Raw genomic sequence first — 12,184 nt, 5'->3', positions numbered from 1 at the left:
TCTTTCGACGTTAATTGCAATGTCTTTAACGTAAGTCCGTAGCAGGTTTACCCTCAGTAGGCTTATTATGATCTAAATTATATTATCTCCCCTTCATATGACATCTTTATCCTCTGGCTCTTATTTCAATCATATTGTCTCCCCTTCAAGTCCAAGGTAGCATCTTAGGCAAAAAAGCTCACAAATCCTTGGTGGACGACCATAAAGCGTTGAAATGGGGTGATTAAGGAAATGGTGAAGGTATCATGCTAAATTAGAGTTGGAGGATGGGGTTGTGGAGCAAATAGCGCATGAAAGTGATAATCAATGTAGTTGGCCTACACTAGGAAACAATCGTGACCCTACCACTATGGGTGGCTCTCGTAGTCACATTATAGTTCACCATCAAGCTCCGAGAGCAGGATGCGATAGCAAAAAGGGGTAGTCGAGCAATACTCCAGCGATTGGAGGTGTGCTTCGGAGTGCTTGTGAGGTTAATTGTTGCTTTTGTGTTGTAGATCCCTCGAGTTATCGAGCGCAAAGCTCAAGTCACCGATGCAGATGCACATCGGCATTTGCGTCATTCTCTTCTTCCTCTTCCTTTATCTCAATTTTAGTTATTGCTCTCTTTTTTATTCACAACAACTACCGTTAGCCTCCAATGGTATCATCATATATCATAATAAAAAATATAATAAAAATATTAAAATTATTGTTTTCATACATTTGTCGGTAAAATTGACGACGTTAGGATAAATAAAGTTAGATGTTTCGTTTACATAATTATAAATATTTTAATATAATTTTTTAAATTTAAAAATCAATATATTAAAGAAGAGTTGAGACTAATATATAATTAGTCCGATTTCTCCTGCTATTAGCGAATCGAGAGGAGAAACGATCGTATAATGACGTGGCGCACAACGAAAAGACGTTGGCACGACTTCAGTTACCGAAAACGTTCAGGCAAGGCCCAAGCGGTGGGGTCGGGTTCTGAGCTGACGTGGCACGTTAGATGCCCGGCGGAGGACTTCCAAAGTACCGAAAATTCTATGATGTGTCAAGCGTCAACCTATAATGGTATCCTAAGTCGCCCCCCGTGTTTTTTTGGATCTACCCGTCCGTATTCCAGGTTTCTACCCTGCTGGTAATTGGATGGTCTAGTGGGGCCCTCATTTGTGGCAACAGGACACTGCCTAGGGTAAGAAGCACAATTTATCTCATTTTTTACCCAAAACGTCATCTGTCACAGTGCAATGAGGTTTAGATTAAGATAAATCAACTGTTACATCACAATCAATGTCTGTCTTCTTCACCGTTGGCGGAGAGCTGAGACGGCATTAATGACAGCGTACAAAAGCTTTCGTGCACGAAGTGTTGTGTTGCCGTTTGTTCCTTTCTTCATGGATGTGCTACTTCTGCGACGAGCTAATCCATCTGATGTCAGGTGAGGCACTGCAGCGAGCGTTAGTCCAAGAATCCACACGAACACTGTTGCTGATTCCAGTTTCTTCCCCCGAACAGCATACGTATCGTCGTTTCATCTCCGCTTGCAAGTAGTAACATAAGCTTTTCACTGGTGAGAACCGACAACCGAGGGTGCTTTTGAGCTATCCTACAAAGAGAAAGCAGCCCGGTTAAAGAATCTCGTGAGCTGGCTTGGTAGCTTCTGCTACATGAACGCAGCACCATGGCTCCTCTCTCTCTCTCTCTTCGATGATGATGATGCCAAAGTGCTTGGGAAGCTTTTGCTGGCTTACAGCTACGGCCATTTCCTTCTTCTCTGCATGAACGGCTTGCTCGAGCCACCTTTGGTGGAAAGGAGAGGACATATCTCTTGCTTCCATTTGGTCCTTTTGATTCCATTTCAAGGACAAAGCATGGATGAAGGTAGAAGGATGCCTTGTGGGTGGCAAACTCTTTCTTGTTGGTAGCAGAGGCAAAAGCAGGGCAAAATTTTTGACCAACCAGTCCTGCAGAGAGAGAACCTTTTGCAGACAAAGCAACTGCTTCAAGATCGATCATCATGAACAGCATTTACTACCAAATGGTCCTGTTCTTCGCGACTGCTTATACTTGAATTTGATGAAATTAGAACCGACACACTCGTAGAAAGAATCCATATACATGAATCCAACTTCTCATTCATGGATGCCACTGATTGAACGTGAACCTTCGATGATAATTGAAGCCGTACAATAATTGGAAGCAGAAGATCCAAACTCCTTTCAGTACTCGGTACTCACCGCGACGTACACTGAGACGAGTGACGACCACAGGCATACTACAATTCACATAATATTTATTCCCTGACTTGAGATACAAACTAGCAAAAGAAATCAAAGGAAAGACTAACTAAATCTTTACAAAAATGTAACCCATGGAAGAGACAGAAAGGTGGAGTCTTGCTCTGCTCTGCGTGAAGCTTACTTTGATCTCTCTTCCTCCTGCAACAACACATTGCCTACTCCAATTCTGTATTGGAAATAAGATGACTATGATTCTTCTTCTTTTCTCAACTTGTGCCAGAGATCAAGAAGAAGATAGCAGAGAAACAAATAGTAGCAGAAACTTTTGCCTCCAAAGACGCAATCTTGGGTGAGGACTGAGAACCGAAAGCAGAGATCATAAGAAGAATACTGGGAGCGGAGCGGAGAGAGGAAAATGAAAATGATTGATCTTTCTTATATAAGACTACAATGCGAAGAATAAGAACATAATAAGAAACCACAGTAGGAAGAGAAGAATGAGAAGCGCACATGAAAATAAAGGAACCATTTTTGAGGATAGAGACGGGTCACGACTCACAACATTGATAGACAGCGATAGCAAAGACGGTTCTTTTAGCAAGAGAACGACGGAAGAGAGGCAAAATTGAGGAGAAGCAAAACCTTCGATTCATAATTACATTACCTTTTCTTCTCTTTAGAATGGCAAGCTTTTGGTGGTGGAGGGGGCGGTGAGCGCTTGGAGACGTTCCGACGGCGCGAAATCCTGCGGCAAGTTCGCTCTCCGGACGATCCTTAGCATGTTGGTCTGCAGACTCTGCTGTACCAATTCCACCACCGCCCTCCTTTCCTCGCTCATCCCCTCCTTCGCCTCCGCCTCCGCCCTTGACGCCTCAGATGCACCTCCGCACAGCGGCGCTGACACCGCCGGCACGCCGGAACGTCCTCCATTCTCCGATACTCTCTTTCCTTTATCCATGGTTAGGATCTCCAAAAGCCGCGAGGCTCGCTTCTGCGCAAGCGGCGTGCCCAGCAGCGTGAGCTCGAGGAGGGCGGAGACGACCCCGGCCTCGAGCATGGCCGCTCGGTCGGCGTGGCACTTGTGGGCCATCACCATCAGAATATATGCCGCCTTCTCCTGGCACGCGATGGCGTCGCTCCAACCGAGGACGTCGACGAGGATGGCAAACGCGTCGGCGGAGCGGCTCAAAGCGCGCCGCCCCTCGCCAGCGGCCACGAGGTTGGAGAGCAGAGCGAGGACTCGCTCGCTCACCGCCATGTCGCCGACCACCTCCAGGAGCGCGGGGACTAGGCCGGCGTCGACGAGGAGGGGGAGGTTGACGGAGGCAATGGAGAGGTTGAAGAGGGCGCGGACAGCGTCCTGCCTGGCTGTCGGGCTGGTGTCGGGGCTTCGGAAGGCGGATAGCAAGATACGAATCGCGCCGGAAGCGCCGATGATGGGCTTGTTAGAATCCAACGCGCTGAGGCCGAGGAAGTTGGCGACGATCGCTTCCGACACCAATGCGGAGCTATCGGACTCGATCAGATTTAGCATCTTGTGGACCGCGCCGGCCTTCACGACGGCCGCCTTGTTCCTGCAATCGCGACCGCAGGTAAGATTTCGACCTCAGATCAGAGAATGAGAGGGGGCTTACAACTCGTTGCCGATCCCCAGATTGAGAAGCGCGTAGAGTGCGGCGATATGGAGGTCGGGATCATCTGAGTCGAGCATGCCGACCAAAGGCGGAATCACCCCGAGCATCGCGAGCGTCTCCCTCGCCCCGGGGTCGTCCTTCGCGAGCCTCCGCACCTCCGCTGCCGCCTCCTCCCTCCGATCCTCGCCGGTACTGTGGCCGTCGAGCTGCAGCCAGCCCACGACGCGCTGGAGCTCCTCGAAAGACTCGACCTTGCGCCGCGTCTCATCGTCCGACGCCTCGTCGGAGCCGGAGTCGTCGGAGGACTCCGCCCGCAGCAGCTCCACGAGCCGCTCCGAACCGCCGGGCCTGGTGCGGCGGGGTTGCTGCTTCGCCGCGTTGAAGCCGGCTCCACCGCAGGACCCGCGGCGACCACGGTGAAGGTAGGCCCCGCAAGCCACGGCCTGGAGGAGCCTTCGGCGGAGGAGGGAGGGGAAGAAGGCCAGCCAGAGGCGGAAGCTGGCGGCATCGAGGCGCGCGCATTTGGCCATCGCGGTGGGGACTTGGAAGTGTCACGTTCAGGGAGAAGGGTCGGAGGAAAATAGTGGGAGGGCAAAGAGGAAGCGTGAAGAAGAAGCCATGGATTCGGACTCCGAGGCTGCCTGCTCTCAATCGGTAACGACAGCTATGTTAAATTCCTTGGTAAAAGACACAGGTGATTCGATCGAGTCAACTGGTTACTCGAATGGTGTTATCGGGTCAACATTTTGAACCGTGGTTTAACCTGGGTTCGAATTGGTGTTGTTTCAGATGGCAATCGCAGAGGCATGTGTTCACTTATCGTCAAAGGATCGGTATATCATATGGTTTGAATGGATCATTTCTTATTTTCCTTTTATGATATACGACGATTTATGTCTTTTACAATCGGATATATACATATGCTTCTACTAATCAAGGTTTTAAATAAAGTTTTAATTAGCTAAGTAAAATCATATGTTCCTATAACTTTGTAGGGAGATGTGATAAGTAACGATTGTTGACATGTCATTTTTATTTTCACGTAGGTAATATGCTATTTTTCACTTTATCAATGTTTCAATCTAACCATATGAGCTTAATACGATGATGATGTATATTAGAAAACAATGTCAATAACGTCTTGGTCAATCCGATATAGTTTGAATTTGTATACATAGAATTATTCAAGGTATTTTCAAGGTAAAAATATTTTACTCCCAATGTGTCACATGCACAAAAAAACTGAGGTTGAGAGGGGTTTCCCGACCATTTCGGGAGCATTCGAAATTTTGTTTTATGGGTAAAATATTTTCGATTCAAGTGTTTACATGGGTTAGGTTTTTTTCGATTCATGCGTTTCTACCATAACGAATTTTGCTTGGTATAAGTTATGTTTTTTCGACTCATATGCCTCGATCATACTTCGCCCTATGCCTCCGTCGTAGCGAATTTCTTTACATGGGTTATGTTTTCCTAACTCATACGTCTCGAGCACGTTGGTCTTGTGTCGCTACTGTGGTAGATGTCTTTTTACATGGGTAAGGTTTTCCTAACTCATGCATCTCAAGCATGTTGGCCTTGTGTCTCTGTTATAATATATTTTTTTCTCATATGGGTCTGGTTTTTCTAACTCATGCATTCCAAGTACGTTGGCCTTGTTCCTCCTTTTTAATGGATTTCTTCACATGGGTTGAGTTTCTCGACTCATGCAACTCGGGCATGTTGGCCTTGTCTTATTGTCATGACAAATTTCTTCTCACGCGAGTCAAGTTTTCCTAACTCATACGTCTCGAGCATGTTGGCCTTATGCCTCCGTTGTGACAGATTTCTTCATATGGGTCGAGTTTTTTCGACTCATACGTCTCGAGCATATTGGTCTTATGTATCCATCGTGATAGATTTTTTCATGCGGGTCACGTTTTCCTAACCCATGCGTCTCAAGTACGTTTTCCCTCCGTTGATGAATTTTGGGTCCTTCTATCATAAAGGCTTCAGATCATCTCTTTGCCATGATAGATTTCGGGTCCTCCCTTCACTATTGCGGAAGTTGAGTTCTCCCTCCATTATGGCAAATTTTAGGACCTCTATTCGTCATGGTGGATTTTGGGTCCTCCCTCCGTCGTGATGGATTTAGGGTCATCTCTCTACCATGATGGATTTTTTTGTCCTCCTTTTGTCGTAGTAGATTTCTGATCCTCTCGTCATAAAGGACTTCAAGTGCTCCCATCGCCATGATGGATTTCGAGTTCTTCCTTCATCATGGTGGCTTTTGGGTCCTCTCTTCATCGTGGTGGATTTTGGGTCTTCTCTTCGTCATGACAGATTTCAAGTTCTTTCTCTGCCATGATAGATTTTGGGTTCTCCTTTCGTCGTAGTGGATTTTGGGTCTTCTCGCCATAAAGGACTTCATGTCCTCCCTTCGCCATGGTAGATTTCAAGTCATCCCTTCGTCATGGTGGATTTCAGATCATCTCTTCGACATGGTAGATTTTGAGTTCTCCCTCCAGTATGGAGGATTTCAGATCCTCTCTTTTCCATGATAAATTTTGAGTTCTCTCTTCGTTGTGATAAATTTTGGGTCCTCTCTTCGTCATGGTAGATTTTAGGTCCTTCTGTTATGATAGGCTTCAAGTCCTCCAATCACAAAGGGCTTTAAGTCCTCCCTCTGCTATGATGGATTTCATATCCTTTCTCGGCCATGGCAGATTTTGGGTCCTCCCTTTGCCATGACGGATTTTGAGTTCTCTCTCTATTGTGACGAATTTCAGGTCCTTCCTTTATCGTAGTGAATTTTGGGTCCTCCCATTACGACGGGCTTCAAGTCCTCCCTTGATCGTGATAGATTTTGGGTCCTCCCTCCATCGTGGTAGATTTCTGATCCTCTCGTCGTGGTAGATGTCAGGTCCTCCCTCCTTCGTGTTTTCGACCCGAGGAGCTATCTCATCCCAAGATAGGTCCACTGACAATGATGTTGATATGCCTCTTTGCCTCTCTATTGGCTCTCGAGGTCAAAGTGAAGGTTCTTGAAGACTCCAAACGAAACTCCCAAGACATCCTCGATTAATGAGTTCTTTGATTTGCTCCTTTAAATCATGATAATCCTCCGTGTTATGGCTATAATCGCGATGGAGGTGGTAGTACTTGGATTTGTTTCCCCCCTTCAACGGTGTCTTCATCGATTAAGTCTTTCAAAAGCCTATTTTCTTTATCTGTAAAAGGACTTTACGACCCAAGGAGTTATCTCATCCCGAGATAGGTCCACTGATGATGACGTTGATGTGCCTCTTCGCCTCTCCATCGACCCCCGAGGTTAAAGCGAAGGTTCCCGATGACTCCAAATGAACCTCCTGAGGTGTCCTCGATGAATACTTAGTGCCATTGTCATAATCGTGATGGATGTGGCAATACTTAGATTTGTTCCTCCCCTTCAGCGGTGTCTTTATCGATTGAGGGTATTTCAAAAGCTCGTTTTCTTTATTTGTAAAAAGATATTAGTTCTAGTCATATTCAAAGGAGTTGACTTAGATCTCGGGCAAAGTAACTCAAGTTGAGGTAGCTCAAGTTAATCATTTCTTCTTCGCCTCATGTTCTTTGCTGAGTTAATCATTTATTTTTTCATTATGGTGACCTCTGGGTTGAGATTGATGGTACTCACTCTTGTCTTAACTTTTTGTGTGTTTTCTCGCACTTACTCAAGAATATTACCTCTATGACAATATATTGGTTAGCCCTTTAGAGTATCTCGAGCACCATCACCAGTGGCCTCTCCACCAACAACCAATAAAAGCATGAGAGTTTGAGATATATCATAAAGGTCTGTATTATAAGCAATGAATGAGCTTTTGCATGCCTCGGATCTCATCAACAAATTGAGAAACGAAGTTGGAAAATGTCTCTTCATCTTCTTGCTTGAGTTCGAGCAACTTTATCATCGATGGCTACGGGCATACATTCTCAAGAAAGTAGAGTTTGAACTTATTTGCGAGTTGAGTGAAGGAGCCAAATGAGAGTGTCTTTAGCGTTGTTGGGCATGCGTAGCATATCAAAGAATTTAAGGTGCCCTAGAGAGTTATTTGGGTGTAGATGGCGATAATGTGTTCAACTAGGTCAGTATTGTCATCAAAGGCTTCCAACGATGTGAGGCAAAAGTTGGTCGGGATTAGCTTCTCTTAAATATTCTGGGTGAAAGATGATCAATTTGAGATGAGGTTGACTATATTCTCCCCCTAGATTCTTCCTCCTGGATTATTGAAACTCTCATCACATCTCATTTAAGCGTTGGTCTATTTGCCATAATTGGAGCCTCAGGGAGTCATCTATCGAATCCACTAATTGGGACTCGGATTGGGGTAGCTTAGAGCAGTAGTGCGACGATGCATTGAACTATATCGTTGGAGAGTGGTTCGCTCCTTCGGTTGGCAATTTCTTACACCTTGGGCAATCCTAAGATGTTGACATCACGTCGATCGAGGGGATTCCGACAAGTGCCGGTGCTAATGGTGATTGAAGTGTTAATCATGACTGAGGTGGTGGTGTCAATTGTTGGGCTAGTTGAGGCTGGAGCGGGATGATAGCTTGCAACATGTCTGTGAGTGTTTGCACTTGATGGGTAAGATTTAGGAACAACTTAGAGGGGACGAGCATATGGCTCAAGTTCATTCATAGTGGTGAGAGGCCAGAGTCATTGAGTAGACACTAGTACCTTATCTACGTTTGCATCGAAGTGGATGCATCTACATGTGAGAAGGATGACAGTTACCCCATTGTGTAAAAGTCATACGGGTTAGAGTCAAGGCCTCATCGCTAGGGCATTTCTATAACATTAGGTCCTCATTCTGGTGCTAAAATATTAGGAAAAAATATTGTTGATGTCTTATTCAGCCCGACGTGGTCCAAACCAATATGCACAGGATTATCCGAGGTGTCTTTTGAGGTGGAAACATCGTATTCCCGATGTGTCACTTTTACGAAGATCGAGGTTGGAAGGAGTTTCTCTAACATTAAAATTAGTAAATTGATATCTCTAGATGTAGATTCGAATAGTTCAAAAGGAGTCACTTATATTGGGTTTAAGATATCTTTTTATACCTTAAAGGTTGAGAAGGAAGTTTGTGATTGTCTTCCTAGAATAAAGCTTGTGATTGCCTTTGTTAATGAACCTTTACGCCATGGCTAAGATGTCAGCACAGCTTGGTTCAATCCTGGATGCGCAAGGTTATCCACGTGAAAGCTCGAGTGCAAGAAGTGGGCGTCAGGTCATGTTGAGCTGTGGGCTTCGTCGCTTGTTGCTTTGTCATGGGGCTCCTGCACTCAAGTCGCCCTCCATAGCTTAAGTTAGAGTAGAGTAAAATAATAGAGAGTTGAGTGTTTGAAGAAGCCCCCTCTCATTGGTCAGAGGATTGACTTTTATACCTATGACGGGGCGATCGATCATATGCGATTCTTTAATGGCTACCAACTCCTCGGGAGGATGGCTTGTACTCTTCAGACGAGTGCCGACCAACCCATACGGGTCGGGGTCATGAGGCGCCACTCAAGTCGGTACCGTGTGGTGTTGTCCCGAGTTTTACAGAACAACTCTAGGGTGTTCGGAGCCGCTCGAGTTGGTGTCATGTGACGTCGTCCCGAGTTATACATAACGACTCCAGGGTGTCTGGCGCTGCTCAAGTTGACGTTGTCCAAAGTTTGCAGAATGGCCTTGAATAATATGGAGGTCGCATGGCTGAATAATAACACTCTACGTTAGCCCAAAGGTCTTTTGTTTGTCACGTAGGTAGTGTCAAAATGTGTTATATCAACCTTGTCAATTAGAAGGAAGCTTATGATTGTCTTTTTATGATAGTGGATGAGAAGGAAGCTTATATTTTTCTGCTTTGAATCTTCATCGGAACAATTCACATTAAATTTCATATCAAATATTGATTTGATTTTATATTGGGCACGTAATATCGATAAAAAATCTTATTTGATAAATTATTATTTTGACATTTACGATAAAGATTTTTTGACTACATATAATAATTATATCTTTCAAGTTCATATTAACTTAAACATTAAAAATACTTTATCGAGTACACCTTCGTGCAATACTATTTTTGTAAGATATAAAATTCCTTTTATGTCGGACATTCAAAATTAACTTATATCACATATTTATCCATATTAATATGTTATTAAATTAATTCATACTAATCTAACAAAAATATATTGATATTATTTTTTTTGCACATAGTTAGTATTTTAGGACTCATTGAATATTTGAATATTAATTTATACTTAAGAGCTTACTAAATTATAAAACTAGAGTATTATTAGAGCTCAAAGCTCACATAATATTTTTACATAAAATTTTAAGTGGAACGAGATTTGAATATCTTAAAATTTAAATTCGTATAATAATTTTCAGTTTATTCTCATTTATGATAGTTTATTAATGCTTTATGTTATTTTTATCAGTAAATGATAAAAGAGAAAATTGGGATAAAAATGAGTACTATATTACGGGCCCACTGCATGGCCCACAGATTGTCTCGGCCTAATACGTGTCTGCGGCCCATTGGAGGACCCAACGAGTAAAAAATAAGTATTCGCTTTTCCATGGACCAACCAGAGACCGCCACGCCGCGTCCATTCCCGAGCCCTAACCGGTGCCAGCAGCGTACCAGCAACTAGTGGCGCTGCCTTATTTCGGCCTCATCGTCTTCCTCCTCTTCCCCATCTACGTCTCCTCCTCCTCTTCCATGGTTGAAGTCTTCGCGGACCGGCTCATGCCGCGTCCTTGAACGCCATCACCGCATTCCCCCTTCCCTCCCTCCCTCCCTCCCTCGATCTCAATAACGAAGAAAAGAAATCCATCCCTTCTCCCAATCCCTTCTTCTTCCGCTACTTTGATCCCTCAAACCCTTTAAGTTTCCCAACCACATCACCACAGATCTGTCCTCTTTCGTTCTCGAGACCTTACGTACATAGATCGATCTTCTACGGTTCTTGGTTTCGCTTGATGTTGGTGCGATGTCGTCGATCCTGCCCAAGAACGAGACGGTCCAGATACGCGAGGTGTGGAGCGACAACCTCGCGGCCGAGTTCGCCCTGATCCGCGAGATCGTGGACGACTTCCCTTACGTGGCCATGGACACCGAGTTCCCCGGCATCGTGTGCCGTCCCCTCGGCAACTTCCGGACCAGCTCCGAGTTCAACTACGCCACCCTCAAGGCCAATGTCGACACGCTCAAACTCATCCAGCTCGGTCTCACCTTCTCCGACCAGCTCGGCAACCTCCCCACCTGCGGCACCGACCGTGGCTGCGTATGGCAGTTCAATTTCCGCGAGTTCGACATCCAGCAGGACGTCTTCGCGTCCGACTCCATCGACCTTCTCCGCCAGAGCGGCATCGATTTCCAGAAGAACAATGAGAAGGGGATTGATTCCCAGCGCTTTGGCGAGCTCCTTATGTCGTCGGGCATCGTGCTCAATGACTCGGTGCACTGGGTTACCTTCCACAGCGGCTACGATTTCGGGTACCTTCTTAAGCTTCTCACTTGCCAGAACCTCCCGGACACCCAGGCCGGCTTCTTCAATCTCATCAACATCTACTTCCCTACCGTGTACGACATCAAGCACATCATGAAATTCTGCAACAGCCTCCATGGGGGGCTCAACAAGCTCGCCGAGCTGCTCGATGTCGAGAGGGTGGGGATCTGCCACCAGGCCGGTTCAGACAGCTTGCTCACCTCCTGCGCTTTCAGGAAGTTGAAGGAGTCTTTCTTTAATGGTTCTACTGAGAAATATGCTGGCGTGTTGTATGGGCTCGGAGTTGAGAATGGGCAGACTGCCCATTGAGTCAAAAAAAGTAATAAAAATAAAAAAAATGTGAATTATAATAGAAGTTACGTCGTGTGGTGTACTTGCCCCGATGTTTTAATCTTCTTGAATTCCTTTATATGTTTGATCTCAGTGACTAATTCTCATAGTTTATCACACATCTCTCTATGTAGTTTCATGTAGGTTTCTTAATTCTTTTGAAGAACACAGTTGATGCTAATGCCTTTTCTTATGGTTTGCTATGAATTCGAGTGCCCTAAAATGCTGCACTTGCATGGCCTAATTGGTACCCATATATATTCCTCTTCGGCAAACCAGTAATACAGAGTCCTAACTTTGATGTTTATCTTCCTTGGAAGTTGGAAATGCTCCAAGGTATGCTTGTATTTCTTGTTCAATGTACATATTCAATTAATGGCATATAAGGGATTTGAGGTACATGATCGTTCTTCCTTTGCACTTAGCTGCTTGCTAAAGCTCGTAAATATTTTTAACCTCTAA

The 12,184-nt window shown here is 45.1% G+C and overlaps 2 protein-coding genes across 4 annotated transcripts; one reads left to right on the top strand and one right to left on the bottom strand.

Moving 5' to 3' along the window:
* Positions 1-2,261: 2,261 nt before the first annotated feature.
* On the bottom strand, positions 2,262-4,719 carry LOC103976925 (protein spotted leaf 11-like). 3 transcript variants are annotated; one of them, XM_018823110.2, is made up of 3 exons: positions 3,863-4,719; positions 2,893-3,802; positions 2,262-2,584 (listed from the first exon to the last, which is right to left on the bottom strand). In XM_018823110.2, exons 1-2 carry the CDS (start codon positions 4,390-4,392, stop codon positions 2,905-2,907), a joined length of 1,428 nt encoding a protein of 475 aa, XP_018678655.2. In that variant the 5' UTR covers positions 4,393-4,719; the 3' UTR covers positions 2,262-2,584; positions 2,893-2,904. The 3 variants fall into 3 exon arrangements, with proteins under 3 accessions (XP_018678655.2, XP_009390564.2, XP_009390563.2); XM_009392289.3 differs by having other exon boundaries at positions 2,262-2,454; XM_009392288.3 differs by having other exon boundaries at positions 2,262-3,802.
* Positions 4,720-10,583: 5,864 nt separating this feature from the next.
* On the top strand, positions 10,584-11,841 carry LOC135606924 (probable CCR4-associated factor 1 homolog 7). Its single transcript, XM_065098293.1, has one exon. The coding sequence runs from the start codon at positions 10,874-10,876 to the stop codon at positions 11,699-11,701; it is 828 nt and encodes a 275-aa protein (XP_064954365.1). The 5' UTR covers positions 10,584-10,873; the 3' UTR covers positions 11,702-11,841.
* The last annotated feature ends 343 nt before the right edge of the window (positions 11,842-12,184 follow it).

This window comes from Musa acuminata, chromosome BXJ2-3 (genome assembly GCF_036884655.1).
Source record: "Musa acuminata AAA Group cultivar baxijiao chromosome BXJ2-3, Cavendish_Baxijiao_AAA, whole genome shotgun sequence".
In the NCBI taxonomy this organism is placed as follows: Eukaryota; Viridiplantae; Streptophyta; class Magnoliopsida; order Zingiberales; family Musaceae; genus Musa; species Musa acuminata.
This window is presented reverse-complemented; position numbering and strand designations above follow the sequence as displayed.

Bases quoted from the DNA above. Each gene is read 5' to 3' on its own strand.
- LOC103976925 (XM_009392288.3), bottom strand. From the start codon at position 4,392: ATGGCCAAATGCGCGCGCCTCGATGCCGCCAGCTTCCGCCTCTGGCTG. The intron at 3,803-3,862 runs GTAAGCCCCCTC...TCGCGATTGCAG, and splicing joins CTGGGGATCGGCAACGAGTT to GAACAAGGCGGCCGTCGTGA.
- LOC135606924 (XM_065098293.1), top strand. From the start codon at position 10,874: ATGTCGTCGATCCTGCCCAAGAACGAGACGGTCCAGATACGCGAGGTG.